We start from the raw sequence: 24,552 nt of genomic DNA on the forward strand, positions 1-24,552 counted from the left end.
TGTATCTCGGAATCTCCGGATGTAATCATTAACCGATTCATCTTTAGCCTGTCGCAATGACACTAAATCTACCAAATCCAACTCGTAGTCACCGGAGAAAAAATGATCATGAAATTTTTGTTCTTGATCCCCCCATGATGAAATGGAATTAGGAGGTAAAGTGGCATACCATGCAAACGCGGTTCCTGTTAGAGATAATGAAAACAAACGTACGCGAAATGCCTCCGTGTCGGCCAATTCTCCTAATTGTGCTAAAAACTGGCCTATGTGTTCGCGCGTGTTCTTTCCTTGATCACCCGAAAATTTTGCGAATTCAGGTATCCTGGTTCCCTGTGGGTATGGGTGGTGATCAAATCGGCTGACATAAGGTCTCCGATATGATTGCCCCCCAGGGACCATGCTTACTCCGAGCTTATCTCGGAACGCCCCGGCTATTTCTTCCCTTACTATATCAATGGCAGCCGGTGCAAGACCACCAGCTCTCTGGTCAAACATAGGTGGGGTTGGTTGGATGTTAGTATGTTGTCTTTCCCCCTATTGGTTTGAGCTACGTGGTGCATTTCCGTTTGCCCTATATGGCTCATAGGTTTGATCGTTTCTTTCCGTCCTTCTAGGTGGGGCCGGAAAGCTTTCCTGGGCTCTGGATCTTGAATTAATGGGCTGGTGCATTGCATAGTGTGATGGGAAGTGTTGCTGGGACAGGTGAGGATTCGGGTAATAATCTTCCTCAAAAGACTCATGTGCGGACTGTCCGGATATGTACCCGGACCGTCCGTGGTTATATGCTGACCGTCCGTCGTTGTATGCGGACCGTCTGACTGGGTAGTTTGGGTTCTGTGACGTATGTGGTGGCTCGGGTGCATGTCTAGGTAACTCATTAAAAATGGGTCCGGCCGTGGCTGGCCCGGACGGTCCGCGCTCACGTGCGGACGGTCCGGACATGTGCAAATCGGTTGTTTTGCTGCCGATTTGCGGTTGCTCAGGGTATGTGTCCATCGGCATCCCATAAAGGGGTTGTGACTGGTCGTGACAACCTCTAGCCGATGTATTACGTGCGTTATCCCCTAATTCAACCTCGTGTGAAGGAAAATTTGCTATACTAGATTTATCAAATGCACGTACTAGTCTCCTATAATCGTTTTGCATATCCCTTATGATATTTTGCATTTGTTCACGCTGTTCATCTACATAATTCTTAAGAGATTGCAGCTCGTTTGTTCTACTTACATTGGGGATATCTGGCGTGGGTCGCAGTGAAGCCGGATCCATCGCCCGATGTCGGACGACCTTGTTGTTCTTGTCCACTTTGAAGTTGGCCAAGAACCTTGCTTTCGCCTCCTGGATCATCTGCTCCTTATGCTCCTCGAACTGGAGCTGTTCGTCAGCCGGCAAGGTTTCCCAAGTCGGCTCTATGATGTTGCTTGGAGAAATATCAGAGCTATCTCTTGAACCGGCCATTGAGGGCCGATTTGATGCGTCTATATCTGTCTTCCCCAGCGGAGTCGCCAAAAAGTATGTTGACACCTTTTTGGAGGCGCCAATCACTTCAAAAGAACCGGCGGCGGTGCTCTCTGGTCAGGCGCGGACGGTCCGCGGCACAGGGCCGGACGGTCCGCGACCTGGCGTGAGGCGGCGGCGCTCTCTGGTCAGGCGCGGACGGTCCGCGGCACAGGGCCGGACGGTCCGCGACCTGGTGCAGGAGCTCGGGTTCCCTGCCTGATGGCCGGACGGTCTGCGCCCTAGTGCCGGACGGTCCGCGCGTGCGCAGGTGCGGCGGAAGATCGCCGGCGGCGCCTGGATCTCGCTCCCGGGAGGGACCCCGTCGGGGAGGAGAGATCCTAGGAGTTGTCTAGGCTCGGGCAGGCCGGCCTAGACTCCTCTAATCGACGTAGAGTCGAGGAGAGGCGGAGAATTTGGGGATCGAGAGGCTAAACCTAAACTAGACTAGAACTACTCCTAGGATAAAATGTGAAATAGAAGTGTTTGATTCGATTGATGATGATTACAAATCGGCCGTAGACCTCTCTATTTATAGAGGAGGGGGGCTGGACCCTTTACACAACTGATTCCGAGCTAATTCCGCGAATATAGCTAACAACCGTAGCACAAAACTCGGAACACTAAACTGCTCTGCGCATGCGCGGACCGTCCGGCCCAATGGCGCGGACTGTCCGGACCGCGGACCGTCCGGGCCGTCCGCCAGCTCAAAACGGTGCTCAACAAATATAGACGTTTGTTGCTACTTGGGTTACGAGCCAGAGTCATCTCTTCACGGAAGATGGCTCCATGATTTTATTTTATTTATTTTTTAGGAAAATCCCATTTATACACCTTAAAGGTCTCCATATTAAACAACACCGTACATGCCCTTATGCACGCGTACCAAGTTGACAAATAAACCATCTCCTGTTGTAGACAAGCAGTTAATATAAGTTGGAGGAACTGATCAATAGGTTATGTTTTCATCAGCCAGTTAGCTCTTTTTCAAAGCGTATGAAATCTTACATGAACAGGAGGCCAACAACAAGACAAGGAATTGGAGTGCACGCGACCACACCAGCAAATTTGTATATTTTTTTTTACCACCCGATTTGCATCTTACGACTGGTAATTTCGCGTCCGAATGTCCAGCTGAATGTCGGGCCCTACATCAGTCGCCGATATGAAAACAGGGCGGCCCACGACGCAGCACAACAAAAATATCTTGGTGGCCTCCAGAGTCTTCACGTCTAATCCTAGACACTATTAAGAAACCTATGAAAGCCCATCTGGCCTATATACCTCAAACTCTCGTTTTTTTCTATAAATACTACCTTTAGAAATTTATTTCTGAAATAATACCAAGTTAAATACTACAAATTTACCTTCTTGTACATTTAAATTTGTATATTGGACCATTTATTTTAAGCATTTGTTTTTACAATTATTTATTTCATTCTCTAAAATGATTACAATAAGTAATCTAATTATCAAATTTATCACATGTAGATGACTGGTATTGTGAGTCGTGAATTCGAGGTCTGATGTGCATATTGTGCTTGGGGGCAAGAAGATCAAAGCTGCAATCGGGTTTGGCCAAAAATATGAAGTGGCCACCGACGAGCAAAATCACCAAGCATTGCACTTTCTGCGGCACCATCTCTCGTCTACACTCAAGAATGAGTACATGTCAGAGAGAAAGTCAAGCAACCTCTGAAATGCATTGCAACAACGTTTTGAGAGGTTCAAGTACACAGTCTTGTCCCAAGCACCGCAAGACTGGACGCACAGCAAGATTGGACTCACCTTAGATATATTGACTTTAAAACCTTGGGAGAATACAATGCAGCACTGCACCGAATATGCACCAAATTATCTCTTCATGGTAAGGTGATCACAGATGAGGAGAAGATTGAAAAAAAACTTATATTTTTTCCACCCAAACGCCATCCAATATGTCCGCAACTATCGACAAGACACATACAAACAGTATAGCGATCTTATCGATATGATGCGAGTAAATGAGACACAAGATGATGCATTGAAGACGAACTTCAATCCTTATCCAAATGGAAATTAATGCCGCCTCGTACAAGATAATAAAGCATGTCTAGAGAAAGAGAGGCAAGCATGGTGCTGGCAAGGGAAAGAAAGAAACCATAGTTAATCCCTTCAATGCTCACGGAAAGAAAACAAGCAAAGAGAAGTCACAGCACAAGTCATATGGACCACAAGACCAAACATGCTACAAATGTGGCGTGTGGGGTCACTGGTCCAAAATATGTCAATCACCAAAGCATGTCATAGAAGCATATAAGGCAAAGACCATGCCCGAACAAAAAATATGAGACACACTTCACCATGGCAACCAACAATGAAGCCATGGAAGAAGACCCTACACTTGAACCATCTGGCATGCCTCTTTGAAAGGGAAATAGGCTTACACCTTTTTCTATATGAATTTTAGTGGTTGAATTGCCCAACACAAACAATTGGACTAACTAGTTTGCTCTAGATTATAAGTCTTACAGGTGCCAAAGGTTCACAACAAACCAATAAAAAGACCAAGAAAGGGTTCAAATAAAGAGAGCAAAAAAACAACCCAAAGGCAGCCCTGGTCTGGCGCACCGGACTGTCCGGTGTGCCACCGGACAGTGTCCGGTGCACCAGGGAATTCCACTCTGAACTTGCCACCTTCGGGAATTCGGGAGGCCGCTCTGCTATAATTCACCGGACTGTCCGGTGCACCAAGCGGAGCAACGGCTCCAAGCGCCAACGGTCGTCTGCAACGGCTACAGTGAACAGGAACAGTGCCGACAGCGCGCGCAGAGTCAGAGCAGGCGTCAGAAGGCGCACCAGACAGTGAACAGGACCTGTCCGGTGCACCACCGGACTGTCCGGTGGCCCCGTTGTCAGAAGCTCCAACGGTCGGAACCCAACGGCCTGGTGACGTGGCTGGCGCACCGGACTGTCCGGTGCGCCATACGACAGCAACCTCCACCAACGGTCATTTTGGTGGTTGGGGCTATAAATACCCCCCAACCACCACACTTCAATGCATCCAAGTTTTCAGCCATCAAACCTCATACAAGAGCTCTAGACTTCATTCCAAGATACAAACAAAGAGATCAAATCCTCTCCCAAGTCCAAAGATCATTCCAATCAAATAGTGACTAGTGAGAGAGATAATTGTGTTCATTTGAGTTCTTGCGCTTGGATTGCTTTTCTTCTTCCTTCTTTCTTGTTTCCAACTCAATTGTAATCAAGGCAAGAGACACCAATTGTGTGGTGGTCCTTGTGGGGACTTAGTGTCCCAATTGATTGAGAAGAGAAGCTCACTCGGTCTAGGTGACCGTTTGAGAGAGGGAAAGGGTTGAAAGAGACCCGGTCTTCGTGACCACCTCAACGGGGAGTAAGTTTGCAAGAACCGAACCTCGGTAAAACAAATCACTGTGTCATCCGCCTTCTTTGCTTGTGATTTGTTTTTCGCCCTCTCTTTCGGACTCGTCTTTAATTCTAACGCTAACCCCGGCTTGTAGTGTGCTTAAACTTTATAAATTTCAGATTTGCCTATTCACCCCCCTCTATGCGACTCTCAATTGGTATCAGAGCCCGGTACTTCATTAGAGCCTAACCGCTCGAAGTGATGTCGGGAGCATCCGCCATGAGGGAGATCGGGACCGGTGACAAGTCCGCAAGCTCGGGAAGAACACATTCAAGGGAGTCCGCCCACAAGCACAAGGAGGAATCCTCTTCCTCCATCAAGTCCCAACGGAAGGGTGACAAGAAGAAGAAGATGAAGAAGGTGGTCTACTACGAGACCGACTCTTCGTCACCCTCCACCTCCGTCTTGGAATCGGCCTCCGCCACTTCTAAGCGCCATGAGCGCAAGAAGTATAGTAAGATGCCCCTTCGCTATCCTCGTATTTCAAAACACACTCCATTACTTTCCGTCCCATTAGGCAAACCACCTATGTTTGATGGTGAAGATTATTCTATGTGGAGTGATAAAATGAGGCATCACCTAACCTCACTCCACAAAAGCATATGGGATATTGTTGAGTATGGAGCGCAGGTACCAAAGAAGGGGGACAAGGATTACGATTCGGAGGAGGTCGAACAAATCCAACACTTCAACTCCCAAGCCACTACTATACTCCTCGCCTCTCTAAGTCGAGAGGAGTATAATAAGGTGCAAGGGTTGAAGAGTGCAAAGGAGATTTGGGACGTGCTCAATACCGCGCACGAAGGAGACGAGGTGACCAAGATCACCAAGAGGGAAGCGATCGAGGGGGAATTCGGTCGCTTCATGCTTCACCAAGGAGAGGAGCCACAAGCCATGTATAACCGGCTCAAGACCTTGGTGAACCAAGTGCGCAACCTCGGGAGCACCAAATGGGGTGACTATAAAATGGTCAAGGTTATTCTTAGATCACTCGTTTTCCTTAACCCTACTCAAGTTCAATTAATTCGTGGTGATACAAGATATAAACTAATGTCTCCCGAGGAAGTGATAGAAAATTTTGTGAGCTTTGAATTAATGATCAAAGGCTCCAAGAAGATCATCGAGCAAGGCGCCTCCTCTGTACCCGAGGCACAACCCGTTGCATTCAAGGCAACGGAGGAGAAGAAAGAAGACTCTGCACCAAGTAGGGTCCCCATCGACGCCTCCAAGCACAACCCGTTTCATCAGGCCTATTTTGTGTTTGACCTTAGGCGTGCAGATTATTGGAATAAATTAAAAGCATGATATGTTTGATCATCCTTAGATTATTGGAATATGGATTGTTAATAGAATTATAATAATCTGGATATTAAACTATAAAAAATCTAGGTTGTTTGTATCTCACCACTATAGGTGCGGAAGTGGGAATAGGGTTTGGTTTTCTGAACACCTAAAATATCCTGTTAGTATATGTTTGATATGGAATATAGTGATAGGGTTAACATAATGTGCTGGTTGGATTATTGTTAATCACGTTCCATACGGGTTGCTCTATAGTCTAGATTGGAGGCTTTACCATTGGAGCAGAATATTTTGTTGGTGCCCTAAATTCTATAAATATACTCATTTTTAAATTATAAGTTATTTTTATAGGTCACGTTGGAAATGCTCTTAACCCACCCACATAATCTATGGTGTTTGGATGACCTAGAGATTATCCTATCAGATTACTATAATCTAAAAATAAATGTAATCTAAATAAGTCCTAAGTTATGTTTAATTAAGTTCTCCCGGACTAAAATTATAAGTTATATTTGTATATTGAACTTGGACGTTTGAGCATTGTTGGTGTATGTTTTTGCTGAAGGTCCTCATAAATCTCAGTGGATTTGTGGTTTGTTTTAGGAGTAACAAAATGATCTTCATCGCAGTGACCTCTACAGGCCTAGAATGGTCTTAGTCCTCAAACTAATAGCTTCGGCATCAACGTTTAGCAAGAAAATGAAGGAGGAATCAAGCGATGTGTTCAGCACGTTTCCAAGAAGAAAAGACAGTAACACCCTCGACGAACCGTATAGCTTATATGTATATGGTTCGAGGTCATAATTGTAATTCTATACAAAGCTACGCATCATGCTCCCCTATAAATAGATGTACAGTGATCATACACTTGCGTGGACTTTTTCCCAATCCTAAACGTATATTTCCTCACAGATCGCTCTAAAACTTGGGTGGGTCTGCATCACCTTCGAACATCCCGAAGATAGTCTTGCAACATCTCGTTCACATAATAAAAGAAGGATGGGTGTAAATTGAATTCGAGTTTTATTGCTCAGAATCCCTCACATTTACTTTTGACCTTCTCTCTAGATTTGTCCGTCTATCTTCCATAAGACAAATCAAGAGGTTATTGCTCTGAATCCCTCACATTTACTTTTGACCTTCTCTCTAGATTTGTCCGTCTATCTTCCATAAGACAAATCAAGAGAGAATTAATCTTTTTACTCTAATTGTGGTGTCCTGTTTTGGTCCTATTTAGGAACTTTAGCAGGTGACCAACAAGCATGTACAACTAAAACTACAACTAAAAGTAATTTCATACATTATGTTGTTTTTTATGTGTTGTAAATGTATTATAATAGTTTGTAGTCTCCAATACATCACTTATTCGTGGCTAGAGAGGGAGTGCAGAATTAGTGTTTCACAAAAAATTGATGTTCACCACCATGCTCATGTATTTAATCGTTTTGAATTAATATTAAATATTGGAGTATGGAAGTATGCATTGTTTAGAGTGTTTCTTTCTAACAGTATTATACTTCCCATCCTATGTGTAGGACCGTAGCATCATTGTATATTGGAGTATATTATTCCGCATTGGGAATAGTCTTATTATAAAACAAAGAAAGTGGTATAAAACAATAACGTAAACGATACTGCTGGTCTTGCTGAAATTTTTACTCTTGATTAACACTTGCAATTATTAATAAAAATTAAAATATAGTACGGCATAGGAAAATTGATGTAACATCATGCATGGGATTCAAATACAAGTTCTGTACTTCAAATAATAAGATTGAAAAATATAAATAATCCTATTGGGCCAGGGAACTTTTAGGATGGATTAGTTAACAAGATGTTTTGAAGCGCATGTAGGACTACCGTGTTATTAATGATGTAATTTAACATTATGTAACTTCACCAATACATGTGCATGTTGTAAATTGTTTACCTTTCCATGACTTAACAAACAATTTTTAATAATATAATATATAATTGGGTTGTCCGGAATCATGTTATTTCTTTTGGTGGACTTCCATTAAATTCACTTGGCTCAATAATAGTTAGATAATACTTTTTATATGACATGCTTTAATTAAAATGATCTATATACAACCATCCTAGCCAATATGATGTATGGTTTAAACATAAATCAGTACTTTTAATTAAGGAACATCAAGCTAAGTAATGGAAATCTTCTAATGAGGAAATTAAACTGACTCAAAATGTCAACAATTTCTTTGACCAGGGAAATGAAGTCAGCTAAATTCATTTTTAATAGTCTTTACTATAGCAATCATGCGGGTCATGTATATCTTAGAGTACATGCAAACCATTGATCGTGTTCAGCAGGTATGAAACTAGAGGAAGCAGTATGTCTCCTTTCAAAGAAAGAGATTGATGGGATTGGCATCAGTTGCATTCAAGGGAGCAGAGACTTGCACAAAGATTTGGAGCAGGGTACGATCGGGAATTGCGCAGCGGGAATTGCGCGTATGCTTGCTTGCTTGCTTCCTGACGACGCGTGATCCAGAAAGTGCACTCCTCCAGACACTAGGGGGAGGGGAGACATGGAGATCCAGCTCACATACATAGCTCCGCCTTTCTTGAAAACTATCTTTAATCCTGGGTTCAAACATTACTGTGGTGTCAAGCTGTTGTAAACGAGCATAGCATTACAAACGTGGTGGTGATTATTTGTAAGTTGAATTTAGTCGCCCGGCTATGTAGTCCCAACTCTTGATAGGTGGAAACCTGAAAAGGTGTATAAATTTGAAGAGGATGAGAAGCGACGGAAATAAAACTTAGTTAAATCTTAACCTGAGAGATGAAAACCTTGGTGGACATGCTTCACTGCAACAACTTTCCAAACACTGCACCAGTGTGTCAGGATTTGGATCAAGAAAGAAAGCCACCTGGTACGTCCAAAAACTTGTGTAAAGGCACATAATGCTCCTTAAAATTCTTACTATGAACTTTGAGTAGGCAGAATATGTTCATATATGCAAGGCTGAACAAGAAGGAAGTACAGGCTAACATTAAGTGAGAACTCTTAGGACAAAAAAAAAATCCTGGAGATCTTCCCCAGAAGGACATGCCTGAATGGATATCTTTGTGCTTAAGTATTTTCCTCTTATAATGCTTGGACCTAATTGCTATTTGTTGGAATATCAACCACAGCTGATGGATGAGTGCATGCTTATGCAGAGGTCAGAATAAAACTTATCCCTGCTTCTAAAGAAAAGTAAGTTATTATACACTCACCGAATACCGCTCTTTACCGATTGCAACAACACGATGCAAAGTTGATCTACAGGAAAAATGTGAAACAACCAAAGTTCATAGCTGTTTTTCTTTTGCAAGAATTAAATTTAAAATAGATAAGTGTACAAGTGTCATGTGGGGTCTCTCCTATACGCGCAGGAGGCGCACCAGGGATGTTAGGCGTGCGGCCGAGAGGGCTGCAGCGCGCCCACCGGCCCTGCAACAGGAAGGCCGGAATTCTAGTGGATAAGATAGGCAATAGAATTAGTTGAGGATCCACAAAATTAGGAGGGAATTCTAGTGGATAAGATAGGCACTAGAATTAGTTGAGGATCCACAAAATTAGGAGGTTTGTTGCATGCGGCAGGCTATTAAAGCCTTGTACTGGGCGCTGATCAGGATATTAAGAAATAACACAGCTATCTTCTTCCTCCTCCCTACCAATTCCCAAGCCTTCGGAAGAGGGGTAAAACCTCACCGGAGAAGACGGACCGAGGCTACAACCTGCGTAGCCGAGGGCCTCCTACTCTAGACACTAAGGCCCTTGACAACCTGGTATCACGGTCACGTCGATCAAACTCTTCCAGTTCATCCGCTGCATCCACTGCTGCTTTTCCATCTGCCGCACCCACCACAGCCGCCAGCCCTACTTCATCCCCCACCTCTGCCTCGTCCCAAACCAGCGCCATGGCCGAGCCAACAATTGCCGACCTGGCCAAACTGATTGAAGGCCTCACCGGCAAGATCAACATCCTGCAGTCCGATATGGACACGATGAAGAAGAACAAGGCGCCGTCCTCACCCGCCTCAGCGCCGGTGGGTGGCTCTGATGGGCAACACCACACCGATCGACCTCCTCGATTCCAGAAGATGGATTTCCCCCGCTACGATGGCAAATCCGACCCGCTCGTGTTCATCAATCGATGCGAGTCGTTCTTCCACCAACAGCGGATCATGGAGGAGGAAAAGGTGTGGATGGCATCCTACAATTTGGAGGACAACGCCCAACTCTGGTACATGCAGGTCCAGGGAGACGCGGGCGTTCCGACGTGGAGGCGTTTCAAAGAGCTCCTCAACCTCCGCTATGGGCCGCCGCTGCGATCAGCCCCGCTGTTTGAGCTCGCTGAATGTCGGCGCACGGGCACGGTCGAGGAATACCAAGACCGTTTTCAGGCGCTCCTGCCTCGCGCCGGTCCGTTGGAAGAGGCCCAGCGCGTTCAACTCTTCACCGGGGGGCTGCTGCCGCCGATCAGCAACCAAGTCCGCCTCCACAACCCTCAAACCCTCGCGGTGGCCATGAGTTTGGCGCGGGAGGTGGAGGTCATGGAGAAGGAGCGTCTGCTGTCTACACCTGCGGCTGCACCAACCAGGGGCGTGCCTCGTACCCTTCCTGCTCCAGGACCGCCGCCGCCACCGTCCCAGGTCGGGCGGTCTGTCTTCCCAGCCCCGCCCATCGGAGCGGCTCCAGCACGTCTCGAGGGCCAGCCAATCAAGCGGCTGTCCACCGAGGAGCAGGCGGAACGACGTCGTCTGGGGCTTTGCTATAATTGCAATGAGAAGTATTCCCGGGGTCACAACCGGGTGTGTCGCCGCATCTTCTTCGTCGACGGCATCACCATCTCCGACGACGAAGAGGCGGCTGTCGCGGCCGGGGCAGACCCAGATGCTGCAGCTCCGGTTTTCTCTTTGCAGGCAGTGGCAGGCGTCCCCATCTGCGACACCATGCAAGTCAAGGTGGACCTGGGTGCCGCGACGCTGGTGGCTCTCCTGGACACGGGGTCCACCCACAATTTCATTGGGGAGGAAGCCGCGCGCCGCTCGGGTCTGATCGTCCAGCCTCGTCCGCGCCTGACAGCCACAGTGGCCAACGGGGAGCGCATCCTATGCCCCGGGGTCATTCGGCAGGCGCCGCTCATCATCGCCGGTGAGAAGTTTCTCGTCGATCTCTTCGTCATGCCTCTCGCCGGCTATGATCTGGTCCTGGGTACGCAGTGGCTCGTCACCCTGGGCCGGGTGGTGTGGGACTTCACGGCGCGCACCATGTCGTTCACACGACAGGGCCGGGCGGTCTGCTGGACCGACGTGGCCACCGTCCGGGCTCCACGCCTCGCAGTGACTGCGGCCAGCGACTCCCTCCTCGACGGGCTGCTCGGTACGTTTACCGACGTCTTCGCCGCTCCGACGGGGCTACCACCGGTGCGTGGTCGCGACCACGCCATCGTCCTCAAGCCGGGTGCAGCGCCGGTGGCTGTCCGTCCCTACCGATACCCGGCGGCACACAAGGACGAGCTGGAGCGGCAGTGCGCCGAGATGATGGGTCAAGGCATCGTTCGCCGGAGCGACTCGGCGTTCTCGTCGCCAGTCATCCTCATCAAGAAGCAAGACGGCTCCTGGAGGTTCTGCGTCGACTACAGGGCGCTGAACGCGCTCACCGTCAAGGACGCCTTTCCAATTCCCGTCGTCGACGAGCTGCTGGACGAGCTCAACGGCGCCCGTTTCTTCACTAAATTGGACCTGCGATCAGGGTACCATCAGGTGCGCATGAAGACGGCAGATATTCACAAGACGGCCTTTCGAACCCACGACGGCCTCTACGAGTTCCTCGTCATGCCGTTCGGCCTTTGCAACGCGCCGGCGACGTTCCAGGCCCTCATGAACGACGTCCTCCGGCCCTTCCTCCGTCGGTTTGTTCTAGTATTTTTTGACGACATCCTGATATACAGTTCTTCATGGGCCAACCACCTGCGCCACATTCGTGCGGTGCTGACGGTGCTGCAGCAGCACCAACTCTTCGTCAAGCAGTCCAAATGCGCATTTGCCGTGCCATCGGTGGCATACTTGGGCCATGTCATCTCGGCGTCCGGCGTGGCCATGGATCCAGCCAAGGTGGAGGCCGTCCAGGGCTGGCCACAGCCCCGTTCGGCGCGGGCGGTCAGGGGATTCTTGGGCCTTGCGGGGTACTACCGCAAGTTCGTCCACAACTACGGCGTCATCGCGGCTCCCCTGACGGCGCTCCTCAAGAAAGAAGGCTTCTCTTGGACGGAGGAGGCAACTGCAGCGTTTGCAGCGCTAAAGGCAGCGGTTACATCGGCGCCGGTCCTCGCGCTGCCGGACTTCACCAAGCCGTTCATCGTCGAGTGCGACGCGTCGACCCATGGCTTTGGGGCGGTGCTGATCCAGGACAGCCACCATATCGCTTTCTTCAGCCGGCCCGTGGCGCCCAGGCACCGCTCACTCGCTGCATACGAGCGGGAGCTCATCGGACTTGTCCACGCTGTCCGTCACTGGCGACCGTATCTATGGGGGCATCGGTTCATCGTCCGCACCGACCACTATAGCTTGAAGTTCCTCCTCGACCAGCGGCTAGCTACCATCCCTCAACATCATTGGGTGGGAAAGCTGCTGGGGTTTGATTTCGGTGTCGAGTACAAGCCGGGCGCCCAGAACGCGATGGCGGACGCCCTGTCACGTCGAGACACGCCGGATGGAGCGGTGCTCGCCATATCGGCGCCTCGCTTCGACTACATTGCCAGGCTGCGGCTGGAACAGGCCGGCCATCCGGCTGTGGTCGCCCTCAAGGACGAGTTGTCAGCAGGATCGCGCGGCGCACCCTGGGGCATTGTCGACGGGCTGCTCACCTACGACAGCCGTATCTTCGTTCCGCCGGCGTCACCGCTCCTACAGGAGATCCTGGCTGCTGTCCATGAGGACGGCCACGAGGGCGTGCAGCGCACCCTCCATCGCCTTCGCCGAGACTTCCACTTTCCCGACATGCGCCGCGTGGTGCAGGAGTTCGTCCGCGCATGCTCGACTTGCCAGCGCAACAAGTCGGAGCATCTCCTGCCGGCTGGGTTGCTGCTGCCCCTGCCGGTCCCGTCAGGCGTGTGGACGGACATCGGCCTCGACTTCATGGAAGCTCTACCGCGTGTGCGCGGCAAGTCGGTCATATTGACGGTGGTGGATCGCTTCAGCAAGTACGCGCATTTCATTCCACTGGCTCATCCGTATTCAGCTGAGACGGTCGCACAGGTGTTCTTCTCCGACATTGTACGCCTCCATGGCGTGCCTCAGTCGATCGTATCCGATCGTGATGCTGTTTTCACCTCCACGTTCTGGCAAGAACTGATGAGGCTCATGGGCGCCAAGCTTCACATGACGTCGGCATTTCACCCACAGTCTGATGGTCAGTCGGAGGCGGCCAACAAGGTCATCGCCATGTACCTCCGCTGCTTCACAGGAGACCGGCCGCGCGAGTGGCTCAGGTGGCTGCCCTGGGCGGAGTACACGTACAACACGGCGTACCAGTCTTCGCTCCGCGACACACCGTTCCATGTGGTGTACGGCCAGCATCCCCCCTCCATCCGCTCCTATGAGATGGGTGACACCCGCGTGGCCGCTGTGGCCAAGACGATGGCCGAGCGGGAGGCGTTCCTGGAGGATGTGCGCCTCCGCCTCGAGCAGGCTCAGGCTGTGCAGAAGAAGTTTTACGACAACAAGCACAGGGCGGTGTCCTATACCGTTGGGGACTGGGTTCTGCTGCGCCTTCGCAACCGGCCGGTGGCCTCCCTATCCCTGGCACTGAAAGGGAAGCTGCAGCCTCGCTTCTTCGGGCCCTACCGCGTCACCGAGATCATCAACGACGCTGCAGTACGCCTCGCCCTCCCGCCGCAGGCCAAGATTCATGATGTGTTTCACGTGGGACTCTTGAAGAAATGGGTGGGCGCGCCGCCTACCTCGACGCCGGAGCTGCCCGAGTTGCTGCATGGGGCGGTGGTGCCCGAACCCGAACGAGTGGTGCGTTCCCGCATAGCTCGAGGCATCAAGGAGGTGTTGGTGCGCTGGAAGGGACAGCCGGCTTCTGCTGCTACTTGGGAAGACTGGGACGACTTCATCGCCAGGCACCCGTCGTTTCAGCTCGAGGACGAGCTGCGAGTCGAGGGGGGGAGAGATGTCATGTGGGGTCTCTCCTATACGCGCAGGAGGCGCACCAGGGATGTTAGGCGTGCGGCCGAGAGGGCTGCAGCGCGCCCACCGGCCCTGCAACAGGAAGGCCGGAATTCTAGTGGATAAGATAGGCAATAGAATTAGTTGAGGATCCACAAAATTAGGAGGGAATTCTAGTGGATAAGATAGGCACTAGAATTAGTTGAGGATCCACAAAATTAGGAGGTTTGTTGCATGCGGCAGGCTATTAAAGCCTTGTACTGGGCGCTGATCAGGATATTAAGAAATAACACAGCTATCTTCTTCCTCCTCCCTACCAATTCCCAAGCCTTCGGAAGAGGGGTAAAACCTCACCGGAGAAGACGGACCGAGGCTACAACCTGCGTAGCCGAGGGCCTCCTACTCTAGACACTAAGGCCCTTGACAACAAGACAACATAAAACAGAATTATTAGGATAATTGTATAGCCTAACTTTTCTACCACAAGTTATACATGTAGTACAAACTATACTTCAATTTACCACAAATCGAACGCTGCTTGGACATATCCACTCGGCGCATTATTGTCTACCACCAATGTCGTCTTCAATGAGTTTGTGATGAAGGACTTCGGCCCTTTCCACCACTTCCCCGGGGTCACTGTGAGCGCCGTCCCTAGGGTCTCTTCCTTCACCAGCGCTAGTAGCCATCGACATTTTGGAGCTGGTTGACATGTTCGACTACAAGCCCTGATCCACGCCTGTTGACACTCAGGCGAAGGTTTCCGACGACGACGACGCCCTGGTCAACGATGTGTGACGGCCTACCGAAACTTAGTCGGGGCTCTACAGTACCTCATCTTCACCTAGCCCAACATCGCATACGCGGTCTAGCAGGTGTGCCGCAGGAGCCCCACCTCATCGTTGTCAAGCGGATTCTTCGCTACCTCTGTGGCACCCTTGACTACCGCCTTCTTCTTCGACCCTCTCCGACTTCTAAGTTAGTCGTTTACACTGACGCTAATTGGGTTGGCTGTTTCGACACGTCGGTCCACCTCTGGCTATGTCGTGTTCCTGAACGACAACCTCGTCTCCTGTTCCTCGAAGCGACAACCCATCGTCTCTCGCTCCATCACTGAGGCCGAGTATCACGTTGTGGCCAACGATGTGGCTGAGGTATCCCGGCTCCATCAGCTGCTCCAGGAGCTTCACAGCCCTCTCACGCATGCCACACTCATCTACTGCGACACGTCAGCGCAGTCTACCTCTCCACCAATCTCGTGCAGCACCAGCGCACGAAGCACGTGGAGATCGACCTTCACTTAGTTCATGAACGTGTCATCGTCGGCGATATCCGCGTCCCGACCACTTCCCAGTTCGCCGACATCTTCACCAAGGGGCTACCATCCACGGTGTTCTCGAAGTTTCGGTCCAGTCTCAACATATTTACATATGTACAGGCTAGAGTTGCGACTGCGGGGGGTGTTGGATTATTGTATTTGTGTCTGTGTAATTGGGCTTTGGCCCAACCCATACTCTATCTATCTATATATGCATATGCTTACCCTAATTTAGTGTTAGGGTTTCCAATCTAACAGTATCATCATAAAAACACAGAACTAATCAACAAAGGTAATAAACGATGATACCTGAAAGCACAATTCGTCCACCTCTCTAGCAAATCACCAATATTAATAATAAGGGCCCTACATGCAACATAAAAGCTGTAAAATAATACCATACCTGTGAGGAATTATCTAAATAATAGTAGAACATCCGAAACAGGGGTCCAGAAAAAATATTAACTATAGAGCGTCACCAACCATCGAACTGCTATATTCAGTTTGTATTCATAACATTGTTTTAAATGTCCGGCTAAGGGCCTTAGCGGCCAGCTTCTGAATAAGCTATAAAGGCTATAGCCGGCTATAGCTGCGAGCTAATCCATTTAGCGGGTTTTTTAAAAAACATGATATAAAACATAACTTTATAGATAAATTAAATGTTCAATATTTGAACCTCACAATTCAAACTAGTAGTTCAAATGTTCAATAATAAATCAACATACATGCAAATTCAACGTTCAACGACACATGTAAAAGGCATTTAATCACTACCTAACAAACATTAAGTTAAAGGGCCTGCTCACAGTTTGTTTTTGGGCCTCAATGTTTCAAAGGTTCGAACAGTAAAAAAGATTGCATGTTTAGCAGCTAAAATCAAGCTAATGTTGCATATTTAGCGGGCTAAATAAGGCTATTAGCGGCTAATTTTGATTAGCGCTAAATGGTGCATCTCTTAGCTCCAGACCTCCTGAAAGGCTATAACCGGCTAAATAACCGCTACTATTTAAAATCTTGATTCATAATGGTCACGCCTATGGTACAAGGGTGTGAACGTGTCAAAAAATTAACCCAAGCATGGATTCGGCATGTAATTGGACCATGTTTTCTATCTTTAATATATTCTCATGCGTGTTCAAGAAAAAAATGGAAGTTAAGGATCATTTACCCATCAATATGATGAACATCTTCCCATAGTTGGGGATTCCTATCCTTCTCCCTGCATATCTGTACGCTAATAGCATAAGGAGCCATAATATAAGGATAAACATGACAATAGATGAAGACATTGTTTTGAATTTCTAAACAAGAGCACATGTTCCTTTGAGGGTGGCAAGAGATAATCCACGAGCGATTAGCCACAAAAGAGAATAAAACTAGACAGTGATGAACTGAACTTTTTGAGAACCGGTAGCATACCTGCAGGCCAGGAGTGCCATCTGTCACTAAAAGAGTTATCATACCATAGTCCGAGTGAGCTGACGCACCATAGTTTCCACTATCAGACTCATGTACTTCACCTGCGTTGAATCAGTTAAAAAGAAATACTATGTAAGGACTTGTAATAAAGTCTTTCAGTGCCTCCATAAACTAAAAGAAGACAAAGAACAAACAGATCACTAAGACAAAGTTCCTAGAAGAAGCTTAAAGATGCCTGTCTTTTTGTCTGTCTGACTCCCATATTATAGTATTAGAGAATACCGTTATATTACCCAACAAGCTTATATAACTTGCATTCATAATTTCATATTCCTTAACATTTTGTTCAGCAATCAGACTGCACTTCAGTATACAGTAGTAAAATGTATAAGCTGAACTACTATCAAGATTAGAAACCGGGAACGTGGAACTTGGCCACATTCCTCGTTCCGGAACATTCGTTCTGTTCCGGGAACGTGGGAACAATCTCGTTCCTATAAAGTTAGAACCTAGTTTTAGTAGCGTACCACGTTCCTGTTCCTCGATCCCATCGATCTGGGAACTTGGTTACTAAGAGATAGCCTTTGCTGACAGCTACTAGTATACTAAGTATGAGTATGTTTTTATGCAACTTCACTGTTTTCACTAAACCTTTATGTGTTGCTTGGTTAGCACTTCTTAACAAAACCAGATTACAGCAGTATCCACTAACTTTAATTCATGTTTCGTTTAGAGTCTTTGTAATCAGATACTGGGTCACTACAGAACTAATTACACCAGAAAGTACTGGAATCGCAAACGATTAACAGAGCAGCTCCTCCTTTATCTGTAAAAGTTATCCCAGATCCCAATCTCATCCAATCCTACCGTGTCCCTCCAATAGTGAAGGGTGCATCAAGGAACAGCGGAGCACAAGCCCACTCCATCCATGTCCCTTGGATCCTGACCACCGTGGCACCGTGGGTGATGCGGGGCTAAACTATGCCACCACCCTTGTGCACACACCGGAGCATGTGATTGCAGTCACTTCTCATTGACACATTGCTGCGGTGAAACTGTGTCATCACCAACTCTAGCAGCAGCCAATTTCCATGGAAAGTGTGCTAGACTGCTTCTCTTTCCCTGTTTACTTTTCAATGGTGCATCTTGAGATGAATAGATAGGCCAATAGCAAGTGCTAGTAGTCAGTTTATTCTCCTAGCTGCAGTCTACTTCCACTATCGAGCTGCAAAGAACATGTGACACCCCGTCAGTTGGAGAATGAAACCCTAACCCTAATCAGGGTTGGGAGTGAATATATATAGCTGAGCGTTGTGGGCCAAGGCCCATTACAATGGAGGTATACACAGAGACGTAAATAGCACTCTAACACCGTCCACTCCTGGACCGATGGCACTTACTCCTGGTAGATCTCTAAGATCATAAATCATCCCCACATATCAACACGAGTATTTTGTGTGTGCACCCGGATCGATCACTCATGCTTAACCCAGAGATTCTTTTGAGATAGGCTTCCGAAAACGAAGATACACCTTGTTGGTATGAGTATTCTATCAATCCTATTAAGCCTTGGGGCAAGATATCACAATCCACCCCCACTTAGAAGACCGACGTCCTCGTCGTTCAACCCCAAGCCAGGATCCTCCTCTCTTGGCTACGTCTGTATGTCTAGTGTCGTCATATGTCATGACATGTGACCACTCTGAGCCCTCATGCATCATGTGCCATATACCCGAACCCCTAGCCCACACACGTCAGTGAAACAGCGAGGGTCCGATGCCATTTGTAACACCTCGTCCACTCTTGAACCGGCAGTTTTTACTCCTGATAGCTCTCTAGGATCATAGATCATCCTCACAAATCAACACGAGTCTTTTGTGCGCACTTTGTCCTCACTCATGTGCACCTAGTAACATTTCCCGGTTAGTCACTGTCACTCATCCCAAGATACATTTAGGCCAAGAACGCTTAAACCAGAGATTCTTTTGAGATGGACTTCCGAAAAAGAAGATGCACATTGTTAGTATGTGTATTCTATCAATGCTATTAAGCCTGTCGTCATATGTCATGACATGTGACCACTCTGAGCCCTCATGCATCATGTGCCATATACCTGAACCCCTAGCCCACTCACGTCAGTGAAACAGCGAGGGTCGGCTCCGATACCATTTGTAACACCTCGTCCACTCTTGAACCGATAGTACTTACTCCTGGTAGCTCTTTAGGATCATAGATCATCCTCACAAATCAACACGAGTCTTTTGTGCGCACTTTGTCCTCACTCATGTGCACCTAGTAACACTTCCCGGTCAGTCACTGTCACTCATCCCAAGATAGATTTAGGCCAAGAACGCTTAAACCAGAGATTCTTTTGAGATGGACTTCCGAAAAGAAGATGCACCTTGTTAGTATGCGTATTCTATCAATGCTATTAAGCCTTGGACCAGAATATCACAGAACATCAGTATTCACTTAATGTGTTCCCATTATCGATACCTTTAGATACCATTTACTTTGTTGTCATAATTTTGCAACCAAATAGCAGCTTATTCGATACATTAGTTACGCACTCTAGATCCAACCCAGCCAAACAATGTGACACTCCGTAGGAGGATGCCAATATCTTAAATTCTTAATTCTTTAGTGTAACATATGCATCCTTACATTTTTTTTATATAACAAATCTGCTAAGCAGTCAAGGAAAAAGAACACCTGACTTCCATTTGTTTTTGTTTCTCTCTTACAGTTATTTATGGCAGTACGAAAAATGAATATTGAAGAGCTGAAGCCATTCAAGAACCTATCAGGCTACCAGCAACAATGAAATGAGAAGACCGGTGAAAAAGCAAGACCAAGAGTGTAGCAATAACTGAAGAAAAAGCAAGACCCTAAACCCTTTCATATGATATAGAAGGAAATTGAATAATGTTACCAGGGTAATGCAATAACCGAAGAAATGTTGACGGGCATTTCAATGCACCAATTTTATGAAAGAAATCAGCATCCAAATCCAAACCCAAAGCAACTAGAGAGAGTATCCTTGTGCCAGTATCCCTAGTAGGGAATAAGAAACACCATCAATTAATAAGATATAATTGTTTAACAAATACACAAACATTCTTACAAAAACCTTTATTTTGTTGTGAGGAATCAACGTTTTTTCTAATACTCACAGAACAGCTGCAAAGTATAGCTTCATTGTCTCCTTCCAAGATGGCAAGCGCTCTACAGATAGGCAGAGAAAGAAGCAGATGTTCAAAGCATAAAATGGAATCTGATCATATGCATGATGTCCATAGACAATTAGATGATCCAGGAGGAGTGGAGAACAGTTAGAAAACTTATCTATTGCTAAGAGATGGTAAAGCGGATAAGTACCTTCAGAAGGCCACTGGTTTACATCGTTATGCATATCACCATCATCAAGAGGCCCAATGTAAAAACTCTCCTTAAGGTCTCCTATAATATATCATATTTGAGAAAGCAGCAGGAGATTAAACAGTCTCTATTTTTTAATGAGACATGTTGTTAGCAGAAGATCTGCTTCTGTTTCAATAAGGAAAGCAAACAAAATTACAAGGAATTCAGTATAGGAATATTACAAGGAGGAGACAAAAGCTCAAAAAAAATATCCCGACAGATTCCACTATATTATTGCAAGGACCAGAAGAAATGGTACAGAAGTGTGGTTGTACCTTCAAACAACAAGAGATAACAATGTGCAGAATGGGTTCTTCAGTATTTGTCTATTCTTTATGGACTTGTCCTCAACCCACTGCACCTAGTTTCTAGATTCATCACAGTCTAATCAGATAGCTGAAGCAATGTAAGATTGACTAAACGAAAATTCCTTCACGCTTCTGCCTATCACCAGGGAAAAGTGTCCTATTAAACGTTTCTGCCTATCACCAGGGCTAAATGAAAACTCCTTGACCCTTCCTCTGCCTAAATTCCTTATCCCACTACACGTTTTGTTGTGACAGAAACAAAAACAATGCTATTACAGTATTATTATGATTCAGTTCAGTTTTAGCTATGGCAGCAGCCAGTGATTCATTCTATAGAAGAAGAAAAAAAAAGTTGTGCGAGACACTCCATTGGACTCCAGTGCAGAGGAGCAGCAGGTGCGGGCAGAGATATCGGACCTACGAACTGGGAAGAGGCGTCGAGCTTCTCGGCGTAGGGCGGCGTGTAACCCCGGTGGTTTGCGCCCCTGAGCAGCGCCATCTTATCCTCCATAGGCAGGTCGAAGAACCTCTTGCTCTCCGCGAACACCGCCTCGAGCAGGCCGCGGTCCACTCCGTGGTTGGTCACGTAGAAGAACCCGTGCTCCACGCACGCCTGCGCAACCAAATAAGCTCGCAGTCTCATTCTTTCTGGGTGTTGTTTTTCAGGAGCCTGGGGATCGAGTGGAGTCACCTGTCGGATGGATTCAGCGGCGGCGCGGAGGTCCGGCAACGCGAGGTCCACCACGGGAAGGTGCAGGCTCCCCGCCATCTCCGGCTTGGCTGAAGCTTGGAGCGGAAGCCGCCGGTGAATTGCTGGCGTGTGGCGTGGCTGCCGGCTTTCATGTATGATTAAAAGATTTTTCTAATGTGAACTCTGTTAGATTCCTAATCCCCCATAATATTGATTAATACTAGAAGGTCTATCTATATGGAAAGGCAAAAAAATAGTTATATATACATATATAGCAAAAAAATATATTAAATACTTTTATTTTCATTAAAAAATTGTACTTCAAACATCTCTTCCATCTTCGTTTTGTTAGGTTATCTTTTATAAGAGTCACTACCATCCGCAAATACCATAGAAAAAAATTAATTTTAAACATAAGTTTTAGTTTCCAAAGCAAAACATTGCGATTTGGAGTGGAGTCGTGCATTAAAATAAGGTACATCGACTGGACAGAGAAAAGGAGTTGGGATAGCTGTTTTTTATAGTATTATATTTTTAAAGCAACATAATTCTGCTTTTTTAAATGAGTAGAATAGACGGGTCTTTTATAGTTGTTTAAGAAGAGACAATAAAATATACATAGTTTTTTTTTCCCGAGCAACGCTTCAACTAAACAGATCTTAAAGCAAGTGAGGCCCTGTTTGGGAACACAGTTTTTCCAAACTGCAATTTTTCAAATACTAAAGTATACTTTAGTCATGACATTACTACAGTTTATAATGCTTCAGTTTTCGAATACAACAGTATCCAATATATCAAGGTGTTTGGCAAAAACTTTGGTTGAGACCAATCAGCCAGAGCGGGACCCAGCTGGCGCTCTCTTTACAGAGAAAAACTTTGGCTGAGACCAAAGTTTCAAAAACAGCAAAACAAGTGCAGTATTTACAATACTACAGTTTAGTATACAGAGATTTCAGATGAGTTGTCAAACACCTCAAAGTATATAATATCATAGTATTGCTCAATACTACAATATTGCTTCAATACTGCAGAAAAACTTTGTTCTCAAACACCCCCTGAACCTTCACCGACCATCGGGAAAGAGCATATAAAGCTATCCTGATCCCGCATGGATGCGGATTGTTGTTATGTTACCAGAGATGGAGGGAGGTGCCAATCCAACTATAAAATGGGCTGGGCTGCAAGAGTATGGTTCGTCTGGAGGACATATTGCCTCGTCTCATCGGCGCGCAGCCTATGAACGCGTTTCGTTGTTGGTTGTCTGTCGTGCTTGCATCGCGGGATGTAATGAGCTGGTGTTTGGTTGTTGTCAACCAGACTCTACGCGTACGAGATGTGTGTTTAGTTACATGCGTACAGATATGGAGTCAGGCTCGCACGATACTTAAAGCACCCTAGGTCAGGCTCTACAGGCGTGAGCAAATTGTTCGCATCTCTGGAGCCTGCAGGCTCCCGCCGACCTGGCTCATACAGCCGGACTACCGGGAGAAGCCAACCAAAAATATGATTAGTTATTATTATCATGTAACTAAATGAACCACGTAAGGAATATATATATTGCTCCCGTTTTTTTTCTCCTTCTCACTCAAAGCATCTAGCATCAAACCATACGACTTTTGACAACAAAATCCAACCAAGAGAACGGCAGGAACACCGCGTCTTCTTTTTCGTGTTGCAAAATCAAAATCAACGGTGGCCAACCATGGCTCACACCAAAATATCACTATGCACCTTCCCTTTATGAGCGCGCTCTCTCTCTCTCTCCTAATCTTGGCCGAGGCATTGGACCTCTCTCAACGATATTAGTATTGGTCACTCTATTACTGATATTATTGAAGACACTAATGGACTGAGGCACGGCCGAGTTTGTGGAGCACGCCTCTTTAGACTGTGGACCTCTCTCAACGATATTAGTATTGGTCACTCAAAGCATCTAGCATCAACGATATTTGTGGACTGATATTACTGATATTACTGATATTAGTATTGGTCACTCAGCCGAGTTTGTGGAGCACGCCTCCTTCTACGAGCGCTCATTCGGGCTTTTCCTACTCTCATTCGTGCGGGAGCTCCTCTTCTACTATAGACTGGAGCTCTAAAACCTGTTCAGACCGTGGGTGAACCCCGGTCGAGGCAATTATTTCGTCGGCTTCTTTAACATCTAGTTTCGTGGGTTGCAGAAGGGCGAAGGCGTTCTACCTGGGGATTTCTCTCCCGTCCCCCGTCTAAGGATACGAGGACGAGTTTCTATGTTCGAAACCTCGAGAGGAGTGCCATCGTTCATCGGCCAGATCCGATGGCTAAGCCCGAGTGGACTTACAGCATGGAGAAGAGGTTCATGTATAGATGGCCATTTGGCACTAATACGATGGGCCAACCCAGGCACGACATGAAAAAGCACGGTCCAGACACGATCCGACCCGGTTAGTATAGTGCCAGTGTCTGGCACGGCACGGCTATAGTGCCGTGTCTGGTCCACTATCTCGACCCGTAGTGTTGACACGGTTACATTTTTTATTTTAAAAATAATAGTTTACATATATTAAGTATAAGAATTCAACATATAACACAATAAAACTACAGCTGCACTGGTTAGATGGATGCGTTTAAGCCTCTTACCCACTAGGTTGTGGGTTTGAACCCTTACAACTACACATTTTTTTGCTAAATTATGCAATATACTCAGATGGGTCATATTGTCACCGGGTCGGCCGCGGCAGCAGCACGCCGGACCATCTGGCACGGCACGCTTCGCTAGTCGGGCCTGGCGGACCGTGCCAGCCCGTTTGGCCATCTATAGGTTCATGTCAAAGATCAAATATTGGGGTGTTTGGTTTAAGGAATGAGCTAGTCTATCATCTTCTCGCTCCTCACTTTTTTTGTTTGGTTTGTGGAATAGAATGAGTTGATCCATCATCACCTCATTCTTTATAGTTAGTTAGTACTAATATGAGGAATGAAGTCATTCCATCAAATTTTA

At 47.0% G+C, this 24,552-nt stretch overlaps 1 protein-coding gene across 4 annotated transcripts; it reads right to left on the reverse strand.

Annotated features, from left to right (window-relative positions):
- Positions 1-8,421: 8,421 nt before the first annotated feature.
- LOC100384325 (uncharacterized) lies at positions 8,422-21,796 on the reverse strand. 4 transcript variants are annotated; one of them, XM_020543790.2, is made up of 11 exons: positions 21,573-21,796; positions 21,299-21,494; positions 20,532-20,612; positions 20,327-20,378; positions 20,086-20,207; positions 17,154-17,254; positions 16,903-16,961; positions 16,041-16,097; positions 9,470-9,515; positions 9,041-9,120; positions 8,422-8,959 (listed from the first exon to the last, which is right to left on the reverse strand). In XM_020543790.2, the coding sequence occupies exons 1-11, from the start codon at positions 21,648-21,650 to the stop codon at positions 8,899-8,901; spliced, it is 933 nt and encodes a 310-aa protein (XP_020399379.1). In that variant the 5' UTR covers positions 21,651-21,796; the 3' UTR covers positions 8,422-8,898. The 4 variants fall into 4 exon arrangements, with proteins under 4 accessions (XP_020399379.1, XP_008658928.2, XP_020399380.1 ...); XM_008660706.3 differs by having other exon boundaries at positions 9,026-9,120; XM_020543791.2 differs by lacking the exon at positions 9,470-9,515 and having other exon boundaries at positions 9,026-9,120.
- Between the last annotated feature and the right edge of the window lie 2,756 nt (positions 21,797-24,552).

Source organism: Zea mays, chromosome 9, assembly GCF_902167145.1.
Source record: "Zea mays cultivar B73 chromosome 9, Zm-B73-REFERENCE-NAM-5.0, whole genome shotgun sequence".
In the NCBI taxonomy this organism is placed as follows: Eukaryota; Viridiplantae; Streptophyta; class Magnoliopsida; order Poales; family Poaceae; genus Zea; species Zea mays.